The sequence below is a fragment of the Vanellus vanellus genome (genome assembly GCF_965231255.1).
Source record: "Vanellus vanellus genome assembly, chromosome: 11".
NCBI lineage: Eukaryota > Metazoa > Chordata > Aves > Charadriiformes > Charadriidae > Vanellus > Vanellus vanellus.
The window spans coordinates 4,368,695-4,388,554 of NC_138916.1; the positions used below are offsets into that span (position 1 = coordinate 4,368,695).

At 36.7% G+C, this 19,860-nt stretch overlaps 1 protein-coding gene across 1 annotated transcript in view; it reads left to right on the forward strand.

The window, feature by feature from the left end:
• SCAPER (S-phase cyclin A associated protein in the ER) overlaps positions 1–19,860 on the forward strand; it is a 135,451-nt gene that overhangs the window by 17,133 nt on the left and 98,458 nt on the right. The window contains exons 9-15 of the mRNA XM_082488793.1: positions 252–363; positions 912–1,052; positions 3,931–4,086; positions 6,648–6,790; positions 10,687–10,768; positions 12,111–12,263; positions 13,241–13,348. Coding sequence (XP_082344919.1) covers positions 252–363; positions 912–1,052; positions 3,931–4,086; positions 6,648–6,790; positions 10,687–10,768; positions 12,111–12,263; positions 13,241–13,348 — 895 coding nt within the window. The remainder of the gene's footprint in view (positions 1–251; positions 364–911; positions 1,053–3,930; positions 4,087–6,647; positions 6,791–10,686; positions 10,769–12,110; positions 12,264–13,240; positions 13,349–19,860) is intronic.

The window sequence follows — 19,860 nt, forward strand, 5'->3', positions numbered from 1 at the left end:
CTTTCAGTAAGTCTGTGGGTGGAAAGTGTTACAGAAATCAGTGTATTATTTTCCTAATGAGCTAGGCTCGTGCTATATTGTCCAGTTAATAAAGATTTGAAGACTAGAAGAACAGTATTTACATTTAGGGGAAATAATTGCCCTCCAGTGGCCTGTTTGTTTTTTCTTACTGAAAATGGCAGAATTGTTTGCAATGCTGTCAGTTAATGTTGTCTCACTTGCTTTTGCTCTGGTTTGTTTTTTATTAAAAGAACAATAGCAGAATCCAAAAAGAAACATGAAGAGAAACAAATGAAAGCTCAGCAGCTGAGAGAAAAGTTACGTGAAGAAAAAACACTGAAGCTTCAAAAATTAATGGAGAGGGTAAGCTTTCTGTAATACAAAGACGCCGGTCTGCTGCCTTTCAGAAGAGCTTTTTTTCCCACATAGCCTAGAAATATTAGAGATCAAAACTAGTGGTGAACTGAAATTTTCCTCTGAGTCTGAGTTCACATAGTTTTCATAGATGACTCGTGCATCACAGGTGTCCCTGCCTGTGGCAGGGGGGTTGGAACGAGATGATCTTTAAGGTCCAACCTAAACCGTTCTGTGATTCTATGGTTAAAGAAAGCATTATTGCAAATCATGAACTTCTGCAAGAGTGTTGCTGACATACCGTACTGACACAGATTCAGGGAAGGCATGATGAAAGTAGAAATGCGTTGCATGTATCCAACATAAATGCTAACCTCACCAAACTGAAGTAGTTGGCGAATCAGTGTACTTTGGGTTAAACTTGATGCGGGCTTTGTGTAGGGCATCAGAATGTTTTATTACTGTAAATAAACCTTCAAATATTAGAAAATTCTGAGGAAAATTCAGGCCCTGTGTTCAGTTACTGTATTAGTAATGAATTGACTCATTATATATAGGAGAAAGATGTACGGAAATGGAAAGAAGAATTATTAGATCAAAGACGCAGGATGATGGAGGAAAAATTACTCCATGCAGAATTTAAACGTGAAGTGCAGCTACAAGCAATTGTGAAAAAAGCACAAGAGGAAGAAGCTAAGGTAAATTATTTTGTTTTAAAGGGCAACTATTTAATAGTTATGCTTGTATATGTTTTGTACTTCATAGTGCTCGTGAGTAGGTTGTGAAGGATGGTGCAAATTAGATGTGAACACATGTGAACTGTGAAGCAGATAAATGCTGATCTCTAAAACAGACAGTTTTTCTCTAATATGAATTTAAAATTAATTAGCTGTTATTACACATTGTGGTGGGTTGGACTGGAATAAAAGATTGATTGAAATAAAGAACTCATAGTCATCTTGCTGCATTTGTTCCTCACAGAGAGTATGGCAGCATTTTTGGTGATAACTAGTCCTCCTGGAAGGAGTAGAATATCAGATATCAATTCTCTGCTTTCCAGCACATAGAATGAAAAATGGGGAGAGCTCACGGCTCTTCTCCTTTGTTAAATATCCATTCTATATTCAGCATTCTGTGTTCTTAAACTGTTCTGTGCTGTGTTTTGTACCACTAATATTGTTAAACAGTTGGAAATAAATAGAAGCCTACAGCTAGCACATGGCAATTATTCTAATTTTGTTTAGTGCTCTTCTGACTTCAATACGTAATTTCATAAGATGAGCACTAGGTGAATGCTTTTTGGTTTACCCGATTCATATTACTTTGATAAACATTGTCGTGGTTTAACCCCAGCCAGCAACTAAGCGCCACGCAGCTGCTCACTCACTCTACACCCCTGCCCCGGTGGGATGGGGGAGAGAATACGAAGGGTAAAAGTGAAAACATTCATGAGTTAAGAGAAAAACAGTTTAATAATTGAAAAAAATAAAATGCAATAATAATAATAGTAATAATAAATTGTAATGAAAAGGAAAATAACAAAGAGAGAGAAATAACACCCAAGAAAGCCAAGTGATGCCAATGAAAAAAATTTTTCACCACCATCTGACCGATGCCCAGCCGGTCCCTGAGCAGCAGCCCCCACCCCCCAACCTGCCCCCTAGTTTTATTGCTGAGCATGACCTCATATGGTATGGGATATCTCTTTGGTCAGTCGGGGTCAGCTGTCCCGGCTGTGTCCCCTCCCAGCTCCTTGTGCACCCCCAGCCTACTCACTGGCGGGCGGTGTGAGGAGCAGAAAAGGCCTTGACTCTGTGTGAGCCCTGCTCAGCGGGAACTAAACCATCCCTGTGTTACCAACACTGATTCCAGCACAGATCCATAACATAGCTCCATGCGAGCTACTATGAAGAAAATTAACCCTATGCCAGCCAAAAACCAGCACAACATAAATGAAATATTTTATTTTAACGACTGTTTTTCCCAAGCAAAGATACGTGCATCTACTTAAAACTAAAATGTTACATTATATAATGAGCGTGTATCCCAGCTCTGATTGATGCAGCTGTTCATCCGTATTATTTAAGATAAGCACAACAAAACTGATGTAGCGCTTTTACTTAGCCGCTGTTTCTGTCTCTTGGATTAAAATGATTTCTAGATTACCTAATTCAGTCTAACGTACCTTCATTATTATTTCATTACACCGGTGTGACTTCTATAATCATATTAACTAAATCACACTTGCCATAATTCCCTAGCTAAGCAGATGTTTCAAGTATTGTGTGTGTTTAAATGTATAAGATCTGCTGCCTCCTGAGGTTCTTGTGTTCTGGAAATAAAGGTTAATTGGGATGGGACCAGAAGGCTTTAGAGAAACCGCTGATGAGTAGTATACATCGCTGAAGACCATGGTAACTGTTGCTGCCCAATTGGTTATCTAAATTCCCTGTGCTCACTTGTTTACTGAACTGTGAAATCCACTCTGTAACTGGATTCTAGTCAATAAACAAAGCAACAAATATTATCCTGCCACCCTTTACACGATTTGTTGTTGTGTGTCCACGTATCTTCTCTTTACTCATTTCTTTTGTGCATTCTGACAGAGTACGATCGTTGAGTACAGGAAAAGAATTTCTATTTCAGTCATAGGTTTGGGTACGGTTTATAGCTGATGCATTTTTATGTTTTTCCTCAATAACTTTGGTTCTAAAATTTTGATTTCATTAAATCAAGGTGAAGTTAAATTTGAGTTTGATTTTTCCCATCCCTATATGTTTCTAAAGCATTTAAAGGCCTAAAGTTGACAAGAATTCCATTCAGCAACTTTGTAGAGAGGACAAAATACTGATTACCTTCATGAACCTAGGTAGTACAAAAGCATAGTCCTTGATATTTCTAGTATACGTATTAAAGTATTTTTAAGTTAGGCTTTTCCCATGATTTTTTTTTTTATTCTTATGTATGGCACTGTCCTGTGGTTGAAAAAAAAATATATGTTTGTGAAATAGGCTATACTGATAAGAAATATTAAGACAATGAGCTTGCTCAGTTTTTTTCTTATTTGTCGTATGTATACTTTTTTATTCAGTAAGTACCCATCTGTTTAAAGTTAGATCAAAAGACCTGTTGGATTTTTCTAGCACTTTTGTGTTTTTACTGATTTATCCAGCTGGGTATCTCATTTTGTGAGTGAGAGAATAGACTAATGAAGTCTCGTTCCTGAGAAGACTGGGAAGATTTTCCTGGTATTTGCCCAAAGTTTCTTGGTTTTCTGATACAATTCAGTTTCTCTTTTTTTATATTCCATGACCTATCCTCTTAAAAATAAAAAAAATAAATAAAAACAAGCAAAAAAAAAAAACCTCCCCCCAAAAACAAACCAACCAACCAAAAAACAAAAAAAACCCCAAGCCAAAGCCTTATTCTCAAACTTGGTAGTTTTCCAACCCATTCTGGAGAAACATCCCACCAGTTTAATTATCAAATGGATAATTAACAAATGGATGGAATCCCTGAAGGATGAGACTTATTTCAACTTCTCAGATATTTCTTGCTCTTTCTGATTATTTGCAGGTGAATGAAATTGCCTTTATAAACACCTTAGAAGCTCAGAACAAACGTCATGATGTGTTGAATAAACTAAAAGAATATGAACAACGCTTAAATGAATTGCAAGAAGAGCGTCAACGAAGACAAGAGGAAAAACAAGCCCGTGATGAAGCAGTGCAGGTATAATATATCTGGAGTTGCAGGGGGACAATGAAATATGTATTTGGTTTTCATTTTGGCTATGCAGTCTTTGTTGCTTTCTATCTTACCTCCTTTGCTCAACTTTAGAAAAGTACAATATGTTTCTCCTTTATAATGTTTCAGTAGTAAGATGGGGAAAGGTAAGTCTTCATGTCTGTATAGCAGAGGTATTATAGATGCTGGGTAGATAACTCATGCCTGTCTTAAGTTTTTTTTTGTTTTTTTTTTTTAAAAAATGTTACTCCATTATAAGAAAATCCCTATGTTTTGGTAACACTTAAAACTTTGAGAGAGGAAACAGAAAAATATCCCTTATCGTATACCTACTGTCATAATTACAATACTTTTTACAGGATCACTGAAAGCCACTCTTGGAATCCTGTTGTGGGTTGGTTTGGGTTTTTTGTTTTTGTTTGGTTTGGTTTTTTAATACAGCATTTTAATACTAAGTTTTCCCAGCCTCACACATCCGCTTTTTTGTCCCTGTTCTTTATGTTAGAATCTAAAACATAAGTTTTCTTCTTAGGTTAACTCCTCCTTCCTCTCTAGGCATACCTCAGATCACCACAACTGTAGGTCACCTGTGAATCCAGCTTCTGACAGAGCTTAGGACTTGCCATTAGCAGCTGATTCTGTCTTCTTGTTGAAAAATGGGGCATGTTACTGACTTCAGTGGCTCAGAAGCCATTTTTGAGACAGAAGGTTCTCCAAAAGTGCTGGATAAAACTCTTTTTGAGATAATATATTAGTAAAAGTATCTGGATTTCCAAGGGTTGATTGTGTTATCAGTGAATAGTACCCTTCCAGATAGCTTAGGAAAAACCTGCTCTCAGTGATCCTGGTTTTTGTAGTTACTCATACTTCCTTATTCTAGAATGTAGCTTTCCTGGAGTCCTTTTCTGGGATTCGGGGCTATATTTAACTCTTTCTTGTCTCTGCCATATTTTTTTTGGGCCTTTCCTGGGCTGTGTAGGCACTAGGCTGTTCTTAAGCTGGGAGTTGCACTAGAGCAAACACTGCAGACAGGCTTTCAGTACTAAATCCCACTTACCACCACTGTCTGTAGCCTTTCTGCCCGACCAAGGATCAAGCTGATGCTTTCTGCTCTGCTTTTTCCATGCACAAGTTACTTAACAGTTGAGCAAAGCCCTATATTTTGAGGTATGCTGTAGCTTCCCCTGCTGTCCTCTGTAAAACAATGTGCGTTGCCCTCGCAGGGAGCTTTTCCTGCATTGTTGTGGAGCTGGACCCACTTCCAGTAGAATAACTTTTTTAACAGTTCGTATAACTGCAAACAGGTAATTCCACTTCAGTGGAACTGAAATGAATCGTGAAAGTTCTGGCCTGTAAGTATGGACTTAATTTTATGCAAAAAATCCTCAAACACTGGAAGAATACAAAACTTCTAAACATAACTACTTTATGCAATGCTGTTACTGAAACGTCATGTAGGAAAGAATATGGTTACTGTGAAAGCCACAGTTTTAGTTGTCCATTACCAAGCTATATTGCCTGTGGAGATAAAGACAGTGCAGTTAACATCATATTCACTAATATAAAATGCATATTCACTAATATAAAGTGCATGAAACAAATAACCGTTCACTTATTTTTGTAGTTCTTCATTTTTTTAATAAAGTATAAGGTTAATGTTTTCTGCTTTTAATATCTCTAAATTTTTGTAAAGCCAATATTTAAGAATGCAGGACCCTCATCTAACAGTGTAAAAATGTCCTGGAGTTTGTGGCAGGGAGCGTATTTTCAAAATGTATTTAAATATCTATTTTTCATTTGTTCCGTCATACAAAACAGACTAATTTTTCAGTAGGGTAAGGATTTGAAGAACACATTAAAAGTCCATTTCTCCCCAGACTTTCAGCTAAACAAAATGATCAAATTTCCTCTTAGTAAAACTCACCAACTTAATGCCTACTCATAAATGTCTAATTTAAATATGAGTTTTCAAACATGCTTTATTTTTACATTTGTTGCCAGTAGAGGTATAGTCATTCTGTCAGAAAGGTTTATAATAACGTGTAGTTTCTTAATTAGTGAGAAAACAGTAAAAAATGAGTAGCGAGTAACTGTGCAGTTAGTGATAGCGCAAAAATTAATTGTCAAAATCTGTTTTGCTTTGTAACATTCAGATAGTTTCAGAATTATAATTTAAATATTAACATTCCATGGGAAACTTGTTATTTCTGCATTACCTGTATCCTGTAGGATCTTTAAAATGTTTTAAAATACTCTCATTAATGAACTAGTTTTATAAACTTTTATAGTGGATAGACTTTTTCAGGATGAGCAAAATATATGGCAAATTAATGCGTAGCTTAGTTCATACAACTGTGCTTTCAATGTACGTTCAAGCTTTTGAATATACTCATTTGCATATTATTCCTGTAGCTAATAAAAACGCAGTTTTGCTCCATCGTGAAAGTAAGATAAAATTCTATAAGCAGATATTAAAATACAGTTGCTGTTAATTCCTTTTCATTTTTTCCTAAAAGAAAAGTTAGAATTTACTTTTCTATGACTAGGAGCGCAAAAGAGCGCTAGAAGCAGAACGGCAAGCCCGAGTTGAGGAGCTGCTGATGAAGAGGAAAGAGCAAGAAGCACGGATTGAACAGCAGAGGCAAGAGAAAGAAAAAGCACGAGAAGATGCAGCACGGGAGAGGGCCAGGTAACTTTGCGATAATTCCATTGGTTCCTTGCCCTTCACCGTTATCCGTTCCAGCAAACTGCCGCTTCTCTATAACAACAGTACCTTCTTAGCTCTTCAGGCTTAGTATTTTAAAAAGTAACATTAATAAATATTCCGGAGGAATGGTTTGAAAGAAGAAATCAGGTGAGTAATCATAAATTCTGTAATAGATTTTTGTATTCCTTAGATATGTGCAGAATATTACACGCAAGGCTGTGTTTTATTATATTCATCTTAGTTTTATTGCTAACAAGACCTTTGAATAATTTGCCTTTTAAATATTTTAGCTTAGTTTTCAAGGGAAACAAGATTAATGTCCTTGTGTCCCCCATTTCCTCCGCTCTCCAGTAACTTCTGGACTTACTGGCATCAATTTGAGTTCACCCTTTTGTAGACACCAGAGATTACATGTGTGAAGCACAAAGCCGGGAAATCAGGCTTCATTAATTCTACTGCCTACAGACTACTTGGTTTGTGGTTTTGCCCATAATCAAAAGGTCCTAAAGGGGTTTTCATATGGGCTCTTCTCTCTTTCTTTTGAGCCAAACATGAGGTGCAGGGAGAGTGAATGTTGGGTGGCATTGCAGTGTGTGAGAAAAGTTTACTTTCAAGTAAACCTTGAAAAAGAAAACAGGAAACCTGCTTTCTGCTTATTGTTTAATTTGCCAAATTCTATTTGTGCTCGCCTTCTATTGTTCCCTCTGTCCCTACAGTCCCACAGCATTCCATAAAACCTAAATAGAAGTTACATTTTTCCTATGACACAAAGCGTTCACTAATGGTTCTTTAGACATTTTTATCATCACAGCTTGTTTTCTTCAAAGTTGTCATGAAGAGATTTTTTTTCCTCCCAGTAAAATATTCAGAAATGCATTGATCACCTTCTTCAATCTTCCAAAGTCAGGAGTAATTCTAGCTTGACATCATAAAGAGATTCAACTTCTAATTAGATATTTAATGAATCATGGATAGGTTCTATGTCCTTGACCAGGACTTCATGGACCTTCCCTCAATATATTGAGCCAAAGTCACAATGGGATTGAGTCAGTTGGAGGGGGTCCTTCAGTGTCTTATTCTCATTCACAGACACTAGAGGAAGATTAAGGGAGAATTTTTGTTATGCTGTTTTGGGGAGATAGACACTGCATGTGTGAGGCTTCTACATCTTTCTGAAACTTGAGGAAACGCTCACAGTAAGCAAATATATAATTGCCGTTGACATCTTTGGCATCTGAGGTCTTCTATGGTTAGAACTTCTCTGAAAGCTTAGGGCATGTAATTCTTTGCTGGTTTTGTTTAATCAGTTTTAATTCTGCCATTTTCCTTTGTTGAAGAACAGCAGTTTTCCATTTGCCTTCTCTTAGTACTGTGTTTCAGCGAATTTCCTCGCTGTTTTCTAGTGTAGCACTCAAGTTTTCGAATGCTTTGTACTTGATATTGCAGTACCGTGCTTGCATTTGTTTTTCTTTGCCAGATGCTGATTATACAAGAGAGATTTTTTCCTCTTTTTTTTTTTTTTTTTGATAATTTTGGGAAAGAGTAGGAAAGAATGTACGCGTGGTGCCCTACAATCGGGTGATTCTAATATGTCAGAATGACCTCAAAGTCATTGCATCTCCTTAATAACAGTTCTGAGGTTTCTCTAACATAATAGAGTTAGAAGAGGATTCAAAGTGTCCTGGTTTAGAAGTTAAAGGAGAGATGAGCTTGACAGGAACCTGGCTGTACTGTTCCTTCCATCTTGGACTTCGGCATGTTTTGGTGGAACCTCGGGGTATCATTTGGTGTTTTGTTTTGTTGTTTGTTTTTTTCCCCTGTTGCTAGGATTTGACTCTTATCCTGAAGATTTAATACTTGCTGGAATGAGTAATTTTTGGAATATCTGCTTAAAGTTTGTTCAGTATAAGCTTTACCATGTGCATCTGGTGGTGATTAAAGCATCTGTATGAAAGGAATAGTGTACTTAAAACTGACTTTAGAAGCCCCTCTGCCCTTATGGTACATTAACTTGATTCCAGTAAGGTTTTAGATGTAATTTCAGAGTATTTTATATTCCAAAGAGTTGAAATCCATAATATGGAAAATTTTGTTCCTGTCAATAGAAATCATAAAACTGTATAATGTAACCTACTCATGTAAAAAGCATGCTTTTCAGAAGGGCTTGTACAGGAATAATGTTGATGCGCTATAAATTGATGCTGTAGTATTTTATTTCAAATATTATTAATCCAAAGTATGCAATGATATTAATTTGTCATAGTTTGTAGGATTAAACAAATATGTAAAAAAGCATACTGAAAGAAATGGCTAAAATTTGTGACTTGTTTCAGCTCATGATGTGAGTCAGGAGCTCTTTAAAACAAAAACAAAGACTGTAGTTCAGTCTTTCATTGTATACCTCAGGGGAGATAGCACATAAACTACCTAATGCTTCTCATCCATCATCTCTTCCTCGCTCCCCCTCCACGTCCATGGTGATTGGAGGAGTTCACTTATACTTTCTGAAAGAACAATTGTGTGTAGTGTTTATCGTTAGACTTGCTTCCTCCCCCGACTTCTTTCCTATCCACTTTTATCTTTTCTGTGTCTTTGGTTTTAATATGTTACTTTATCTGAGCCTGATACTTTTACTGAAATGACTTTGTTTTTTCTATGAGTTATCTGTTTAAAAAACCCAAACAAACAGAAATTCACGCAAACCAGAAACTACTGCAGTTTGGATAATATTCATTGTTACCCTTTCTGGTCTTGTCACTCAAACTACTTTAATTTTAGAATACCTTTTTAAAAGATGGCTAATGGCTTTGAATGACTTCTTCGTTGCTCAGTTTTACTCAAAACTTTTGTTACTTCTTTTGGCCTCTCACAGCTGCCAGAATTCTAGGAGGTGTTTCTCTCCCATCCCAACTCTTTTTGTACAAACCCCATGAGTAGCTGACTTTCTTCCTTTTCAGGGTTTAATAGTAAGTTGTTCTTTATGAAACTACTCGCTAGTAAGTTGTTCTTCATGAAACTGTGATCTGCAGGTTGCTACTTAGTAGTTATAGTAACAGATCGAGTTATACCTCTTGTTCTTTTCTCAGACAGAAAAAAATAATCTTAATTTCTTCAAAAGGTGATGCTTAGGGCATTCACAGGCTGACAGCTGTGCTTTGGCTCTTTGCTGGGGAGGGGAAGGAGAGTTGCTGAAAGTGAAGACGACAACTGAAGTTTGAGGTGCGATTCAGTTTTTGGAAGAGGTATGTAGGGCAGACAGGTTCAGTGAGCAAAATAGGTCCTGGCTGCAGTTATGTACAGAACATGACAGTAAGATAAATGCCTAATCTTTTGCTATCCTTTGGTTTCTTGAACATTTAGACTTGCAATATTCTAGAGCGTCAATTTATCACTCATGACTGTATCATTTGACGTAGTCAAAGTTTTATGTATAAGTTTCTATATTCAAACTTCCACTGATTATCGTTTTTATAAAACACACTGCCCTCATTGCTGTATGGTTTTTCTTCAATTTGCCATTGTACTCCTCCCCTTGGGTTCACTGACCATAGCCATTGGCTGCAGAACGCTAATGGTGGCAGGGTATCACATTCATCACTATTTTGTAGCATCGTGTTGACGATCATTGCTCTGGTTTGGACTGAGGTATGATCCAGGCTCTGCTACAAAGGTTCAAACGTCTGCCTTTATTAAATCATCAAAATTAAAGCATCTGTATTCTCTGTTAAAGAAGTTGCTTTTTGTTGTCTGTCTTTTCTACTGAGCCATCTTCAGCTTAATTTTGGGGGGTGCTTGTTCTCCATTGCAAACATAAATTCATCATTATGCATGCTTTGCATGATTACAAGTTTTCCCTATTTTTATTATCTTCTGATTAGAGATCGAGAAGAGAGGTTGGCAGCTCTTACTGCAGCTCAACAAGAAGCCATGGAAGAACTACAGAAGAAGATTCAACTGAAGGTATGAAAGGATACTTTAGTTGAAAAATATGTCAACAATATAGAATTTCTGCAAAATTATTTTCTGTATGTTTGTTTTATTTGGTGAAGATGTTAACAGTGCACTGTACGGCATCCTGAGTTACACAACTTTACAAGAGATTTTTATTTAGACTTTTAGATTAAGAAGAGGACCTTGCCATATAACGTGTGCTATGTAGTTCGGGGGTTGAGCTGAGCTCTATGGAATTAATTCATTTCAAAGCTTTGAACATGAGAACAAGTAAACCTGTACTTTCCAAGAGAAGTCAAAGTAATTGTGAATTAAATTGTAAGGAAAATCAATATATAAAAAAATCTCACACTGGTTTGTGAAGGCAGTTCACCAAATAGTCACATGAGGTACTATCTAAAGGTATTGAAATTGATGCCGTCAAGTGTGGCCTGCTGTTTCATAAAAGAGGCATAAGGATCGAGCCCCTTGTAGTTCACCTGTCCGGCTGAATTGACTGTCCAGTGGAGAACCAAGGTATTAGAAGTTTTGAAGACACATCCGCTATTTTTTTAAGAGTTGTAAAGACTTCTAAAATGATAAATTGTATTTTTGAGGTTCTGAGGTGGAACGGTATATTAGCGTTTCAATTAATGATAAATTATGTAAATTTTTATTCTAGGATGGTTTATGTATATGTAGAAATAATTTTTAATTTCGGTGTTATTGTTTGCTGTGATCCCAGCCTGAAGCACCACAGCTACATTTACTTGTACTGTAGGATGCAGTTTTGTTATAAAATACAGGTTCATACCCCAGCCTCTGATTTTAAATAATAGTTGAGAGTTTGTTCCATTCTCATGAGGGTTAGGTATGAAAACCCTCTGAAAGAAGCCAGTGAAGTGTGCCTGCTACTGCAGATAAATAACAAGTAATTTATTTTACTTTATTTATACTTTATGATTTCATATCTCTCAAGGAAAAACAGCACTACATAAGTTACATATTTGTAGAATTGAAAGTTGAACTTGTATTCTGTACTGGAGTGTGTCATTAAGAACAAAACCAGAGCTGAGGTGTTAAATGTAACAAAAAGATTTGCAGAAGGATTTGCAACAGATTATTAATTCATAATCGCCTATAAACCAAAAACAGTTTGGATTGATTTTTAAATCATAGTAAAATGTTAAAATGTGTGTGATGTGTGGTGACTTTTAACGCCTTTCAGAAATAAAAAATAGTTTCAATTTAACAGAAGTTCAATCTGACTGTACAATATTTGTGAATTCCCAGTATTTCTTTGCACAGTTTAATTCCATTTGCTGTAATTCAGTGTGTTTTTTCTTTGTTGCTTTGATTATTTTCCATTCAGCATGATGAAAGTATTAGAAGGCACATGGAACAAATTGAACAAAGAAAAGAGAAAGCAGCTGAATTAAGTAGCGGAAGACATGCTAACACTGATTATGCACCAAAACTTACACCGTACGAACGAAAAAAACAGTGCTCATTATGCAACGTAATGGTAAGTTGGGTAGAGGGGAATACTGGCAGAATTGCAAGGCCAGCCTAAGCCTTGAAGCTACAAATTACGCTTCATTCACGTGATGATGATGTGTGATGAGAGTACTGCACATCTGCTGTGTCCCTGTTCTGCTCTTGTAAAGTGCACCTTATTTTGGAGTCTTGTGTCTCTGAATCCAGTTGAAATTCACTGAAGGTTACTAGACACAGAGAAACCACATCAATCAAGCTCAAGAAGGTCTTGAACTGAGTTTGGTTGGAGGCTTAAAAGTGTTGAAGGGGAGAATCAGCGTTCGCTTTGTCTGTCTGTACGTTCACTTTTCCCTAGGTATCTTATTTTTTTGGACACAGTTGGACAGCAAGTACTTTGCTAGGCAGACCTCCAGTCTCAACTGGGCATCTCTTCTTGTGTTCACTGTTCTGTATGTCCCAGGAATGGTGGGGAAGAGGAAGCCATACAGTCACTGTGTAGAAAGCAGGGAGATCTTTTCTTGTTGATAACTGGTTTTACTGGTTTGCAAAGACTATGCATTATTGAATAAAGCCTTATGTCCTACTAAGCATTGCTTCTCTTTCATTGCTGAATTAAACAAGATTGCAGGGGATCACTTCAGGCAGTGCTGGAACAGAAACTCAGGTTCAGCAGACTGGAGTCTTGTATATTCACTGGTCACATATTTCAGAATGAAAGTCCGATATATGAAGTTAGACTGCAGTCAAAATGAAATGAGAAGCCAAGATTACTTTTTAATCTCTCAATGATTTGCTAGCCAGCAGTATAATATCTAATGTACTCTTAAGTCCTGTATAAAAGATGTTTATGTAAATTGCGTTGAGGAATAAAGTATTGTGCTTGAAATTCTGAACATGCTTCTGACAAATTGGCATATATTATATTTAAAATATATTTCAAATACTATTATTTATAGATTATGGAATTATCAAGGAAAAAAATTACTAAAGTCATTGTCATTACAGATTTCATCAGAAGTATACCTTTTTAGCCACATTAAAGGGAAAAAACACCAACAAGCTGTGCGAGAAAACAGCAGTATACAAGGACGAGAGCTTTCAGATGAAGAAGTGGTAAGTTATCTAATATTTTTTTTCCTATGTTACTTCTAGTTTTAAATGCTCTCCAGCTGAGTAGCATAAGAAAGTCAAAAATTCTTATAAAGTAATTGACAAGAATATTTGTGTTAGCATGGAAATAGTAGTGCCTTTTTGAATGTAGACTACCAATGAAAAGGAACAAAAGAAACAGTGGATTCAAATATTTCGGGCAATTGCCATTTGAAATAGAAGGTGTATAAAACATGACTAATTGCTTTTCTATTAATCCAGAGGCATTTTTCATCTCACTATATTTATCTCTTAATCATAAAAATCTGACATGTTGCAGGTCTCTGCGTTTTGCTTTACTTTTTTTTTTTGTTGTTCCTTCCCTTGGCTTAAAATATCTTAGACCTTTTTTAGGTTATCAGATGTGCTGTTCTATGCGTCAAGGTCAATAATGCTGAAAATTGTAGTGCTAAATTACTTTAAAATGTCAGATCAGAAACACTTTGCAAGTATTAGCGTTGCTAAAAAGAATGATAATTAGTTTTTCAGTAGCTTCTTTAGAAGAATTGGCACTTAATGTGATTTTTAGGAAGCATTGAGAACATTTTATACTAAATCAAGAAACTATGCTGTTTTGAAGACTTCTGAATGGTTGTCTGATTTAATTTCTCATTGCTGCTGCCTTTCTACAAGACAAATTGTAACAGTCAAGACTTCGAGTTCTGTCTTATCCAAAAAATTTTTGAATGCCGGTGCATTATTCCTGTCAGATATTCTGAAGAAATACGGTACAAGCCGGTTCTCAGAGCTGATTCAGATTTAACTTCATTGCATTCAGAAATCTCTTTCCAGCCAAGCTGGTTCAAATGATACTGCTCAGTAATTCTAATTTTTGTCTGTCTCCTTCTTTCCTTTGCAGTTCTTGTTACTATTTTTATTTGTTGAAATCTTCTCTTTGTTTACAGCTTCTTACATCCAGTAGTAACACCTTTTCTTCTCCTTTTTAAAAAGCTTTGGAGAGTTAAGTCTCCACTGAAATCCAGAGAGGTGGTTATCACTAGAAAAACAAAAAAAGAAAATTGGAGAGATATAGTAATCTGGAGGAATACATTTTTTGCCGAGTTGCAGTTTGCCTGCCCCTTCCTAACTGTAACGAAAGTACATGAAGTATCTTTTCAGTTTCTCTTTTCGTCTTTTACAGTGGTTAATGAGAGTTCTGTGGGTTTGGATTTGGCTTTAGATGCCAGGTTTACCTAATTGGACATATGCGAGAAGGCTTCATACTGCATCTGTTTTCCTAGAAATATAAGCTGTGCGATTTCACAGAATCTTTCGTGTTGGTACACGCACCAGTGTGTGAGCAATCTGTAATACAGACATTTTCTTGTATCTACCTACCCTTTGCTTGTACCTGTCTTGCCACTGATAACTGAACTGTGGTTCTTGCTGGGCAGCTGTCTCAGATGAATATGGAGGAACCAGTGAACTAGATTTTCTTTTGACTGGGTGTTGTATGCTGTTCACAACATCTAATTTGATAGCTTAACAATTCCAGCTTCCAGAAAAAGGGATCACCTTAAAACAGCTGCGTTTGTGCCCAGTTGGTGAAAAAGAAGTTCCACTAGAGGGCACAGATATCTTGATTTTTGTGGTGTCCGACATCATATGTTTAAATCCAGTGTTTTTCAGCAAAACATTTCGATGTGACTTTAAGATGAAAATTAAGGTTAAGTGTATGGGATTTTTTGAATGTGTACTTAGTGCGGGAGCAAAAGGAGAGACTATTTTTAACTGAATGAAGAGCTTGATGATTACAATAGCAGATTTAAATATCCTTCATCAAGATGGTGCATAGTAATTGGCATACTGGCAACATCTGGCTACTTCCATTGTTAGATATTTAAAATATTATTTATAGCTATAATTTAATTAGTCCAAATATACAATTCTGAACTAGACTATTGTAATCTGAAATTTTCTTGGCCTGAGGCCCTCTCTGCTTTTCTTTTTTCACAGAGCAGTAATAGGACATACATGCCAGAGATATGGTCACTGTAAATTTGAAAAGCAATTTTATTTATCAGAGCAATCTACTTTGTGTACCACTTTATTCAGCATGCATAGTTAATGCCAAACTTCGCGTCCCCCACAACTAAAGCGTTCAGTAACTTTAGTTAAGTTTTGAAATACTTAGGAAAAAATTTCCCAAGTATTATACAGAAGTAAAACTGTATTCCAGGGAAGTATTATAGTATTCATAGTTACTTACTCATCACTGTTTTCAATTTTTTAGTCAGTGAAGGTATCTGTAGTGAGAACATACTTGTACTACTTAAAGTTATTACTTGTCATCTGTGATGTCTTTAGATTATATACATCTTGTCTGTGACCCTTCTTCTTTGACATAAAAGCTTTTATTTATATCACCTTTGACCTAATAAAATTTCACCTTTAACCTTATGCACTTGACACCTCAGATAACTTACTCTTGATCTTTGACTCATTTTGTGTTAAGCCCGTTAAGTAAAATAGGTAGCTGCCTAGAAAGAAAGCTTTTTTTTTAAATTGTCATATGACCATAGCGTTTCTTTATTATTACTTGAGAAATCGCAGAAGGACTTGAAATATGTTTATTTTCACCATATCAGTACCAGAGAAGGTAAAATTTAAGTATCTTCTTAAGACTTCGGAAACTAATTTAGGCAAGTGTTTGTATAATATGTCTTCATACGGTAGGGATTTTTGTGGGTTGATTTGACTGTAAGCAAAAAGTTAAAAGCTGTATCGAATTATCATTGACACCAATTTCTCTGGGTCAGGTGGATGCTAGTAATTGATCTTGCCAGATATAAAAAGAAACAATTATATTCTAGGTTTTTCCCTTTACTATAGCATCTATAGGTTCTGCAATTGTACAAATGTTTTCAGAGATAAAAGTAGACTTTGTGTTGGAGCAGATTGCCATTTTGCAAGAGCTGATAGCCAGTATTAGATTTTTAATCAATAAGATTAATTCACTTGAACATGTGATAATTTTGGTGAAACTTACAAAGAAAATAATTTTGTTCTGAATGAGGATACCAAAATGAAAAAATACGAAGTTACTTCTAAGATCATACGACAGCTTCATTTCACCTCTGCTTTTTGGGTTTTCTTCATCTGAGTGTTTATTAGTCTCCACCTGAAAAGGATGTAGGTTTCTTTTATACCACAAATCTATTGATTTTGAAACAGTGGTGATATGAAAGCAATTTAAGTTCTGTTCACGTTTTACTTCCTTTTTAACTTTTCTTTTGTCCAGTCTTTTATAAATACATTCATTCATGTAGATGGCAAAACACTTTCAGCAAGGTGGGCTTCAGGCTAGAAGTTGTCTTTCCTTCATCGTATTTCTGAAACTTGCGATGCCATCGCTGTCTCACACCATTTCACCGTTGGCGTCAGTGCAGCAGCAGTATTCTGTCTACATTTTCTCTCTCTGCATAAATGCATGTCTTCTTCCATCCAACTTACTGCTTCACCTTTTTTTTTTCATTGCTATTTTCTATGCTATTGATTTCCTGTCCCCTGCCTTAATATTCATATTACTTTCAGTTCAGCAAAAGATGTAAACAATGTATGCAATTTGCTTTCATTGACTTCACTGGAATCAATTAGGATGTTTGAAGTTCTGCCTGATTGTTTTGCTGAATCAGAGCCTGTGTGACACAAAGGGCTTTTGACACAAAGGCCATCACTGAAGAGGTGCCTGCTGAAAGCCGTGGGACAGCACGTGGTGACTTCGTTAGACGGAGGAGTCTCTGCAAGGACCTTGTAGATGTTTGCTCCCACCTGTAGCTCCTAGATTATTTCTTCATTTTTATGCCCCTCTGCTTTCCCTTTTTTCCTTGCCTTTTTTGTCTATCCTAAGTTGCTTTGAGAAATACACGTGACATCAGTTAATCCTTATAGCTTGCTTCCTTTGAACCATTGTCCCATCTTTTGTCTCTATCTCCTGTCATTTAAATACCATGGTTTAACGGCACATTTAGAGTATAAATCACATAATTCCATGTAGTCTATGGATGTTTCTAATAAGTGAAAAGTACTTCTAAAAAGCACATGAAATAGATAACTTGGCAGGGGTTTGGTTAATTTATATAAGGTGCGTGCTAGAATTTTATGTGTTCCAAAGCAGGATGGAGGAATATTAATGAAACTTTGTTTGCGTATGTGAAAAATGTGCTTTTTTTTATCAGGGAGGAAAACTTAACTCTATTGTCACGATATAAATGAAACAAAGAACTACTTAGAGGCGTATTTAGATCGAATGAAAATATAATCCCGTGATGGAGCAAAGAGATTGTTGTTGTCTGAAGATCGACAGCATTAAAACGTGAGGATTTATGGAAAGACAGGGTTGGCTGAGCCCACCCACGTTCCTTTTTAAAAAAAAAAAAAAAAAAACGACCCAGATCCTCAGTGACTAAAGCTGACTCTGTAACGTGGGTTCTCAAGTTGGCCGGGGCTGCAGTGCAAGCCTTTTCTGGCACGGGTCTGTCGAGATTGTAGCGGGGTCTGATTTACAGCGTGCCGAGCTGTGCTGGCACGCTCCCCTGGTACAGACGCTCCTGCTCTGGCAGGACGGCGCGTTTGCCAGGATGTGGTGAGAGGCTGCCTGAGAAAGCCGAGCGGCGCTGGTACCAGTCCTGTTCCAGCCATGGAAGGTTTATAGCTAGCACAACACACAAGCAAAGCTGATGTGCATAGGAGTTTGAGTTTCTAAAAGCTTTTCGGGGGCGAGGGGTTGTTTTTCTTGAAGAAACCGAGCTGTTTGCTCAAAGTTGCGTGCTGCTGCCATTATTTCTTACAGAGGAAATTACTGAGGGAAAGAGATGTGGGAATGTTTTCGTGCCTGACCTTTCCTCTCTTTCTTCTGTATTTACAGGGAGCTCTCTTGTCGAGAGACATGGTCATGCCTCGTCTTTGCTATTTTTTTTTTATTCGCTATGTTTTTATTAAAATTAAATTAAATATAATTATTCTTTTATTGGTTCAGCCTTACCAGTATTGGGAAAAATGCTTTTTGTTTTCCTTTCTGAATCAGAGTGCGTTCGAGTTCTTTTAATTAAATGAAGAACACCACCCTGTGAACTCCTTTTGTAACCTAGCTAAACGATATGATTAAGCAAAATGGAAAATAGTAACACTAAAGAGTAATAATTTTTTCATTTGATCTAATAGAGGAGTTTGAGGTATTTATATTTGTGAGTATGTGATCTTCTGAAAGTTGTTATGCAAGACCAATAGTTCTTTTTTTTCTTGTTGAACATTCATGTGTGTGGTACATGTCTACTTGTATTGTGTTGCCAAGTGTGTTTTTAGCTGTCTCTATTCCAATTTTCACTAATTTCCATTTTCAGTAATGAAAGTCCTTAGCATTCCGTTTTAAGGTCTTCTCTTGTGTTTGATTATTCAAGGCTCTGGACTAAGGGTTTCGTGGGAGTCTGATTTTTTTTCACCTACAAACTCTGTGTGCCTGAGGTCTGCAGCCTTGGTCGTCTTCTGGTGTATGTTTGCACTCCAGTCTCTTTCAAACATCTGTTGCCATTTGACCGATCAGCTGTGACCATTACAGTATGAGGAGATGGTCTTGACTCAGCTCTGGTGGTATATAATACTTAAATAATTTCTGGGTGATGGAGTGATGCATATGGTTTGGTCATATATTGAAAAATATTCTTGTTTCTTTTATCCACAGAATACAGACTTCATTGTAAATTCTTTTTTTTTTCTTGGCATCTGATTATTTTTTCCAACAGTAGCCCATTTTTCTTCTCTATTGCTCAGTGGAAGCAACCTGTAAATCACTTGCAAATAAGAACTCCCCATCCCAATAAAGCCTCAGGTTCCAGTTGAGTTTGCTTTCCCTGGATTTTTTTTTTTTTTTTCCCCTGAGGAAGAGAGGATTTTTTTAGAGGGGTTGTGTGTTGCTGGAGGAATGGAATAAAGCCAAGCATCTGTGGTCCATTTTTGTTTATATATGTTTCATATCTGTTGGATACCTGCGGTCCTTTGAGCACAGGAACTCTGGGTCCGTAATTCTACTGTGAATGCACTTGTCCTAGAAGAAGCTGTCATGAACAATCATGTAATTACAAAGTTTAATCCACGATGCAGTTTGCAGAAGGTCTCTCGGTATTCTATACATCAATTCTAATTTTTTGTACTTTAGCAGCAATAGCTTCTTACTTTTAATATATTATAACGTGTTGTTTCTCCTGGCAAAAATGTAGATGATTAATTGTTTATTGGCTGTGCCCTTAATTGTGATAGATCATTGCCAACAGTTGCAGCCTTCCTCCTTTTGGCTTGGATATCTTAAATATTCACAGCCGGTAAGAAAAACTACTGCTGGCAGGGCCAACTGCACTCTCATTTCCCCCTTTCGTTTGCTTGCTCTTGCCGCCGGCTGATAACGTCAGTGCCTTCCCGCTTTCTGCCCTAATTGCGGGGTGATGCTTTCGATGTCCAGCACACAGAATTCTGATTCTCGC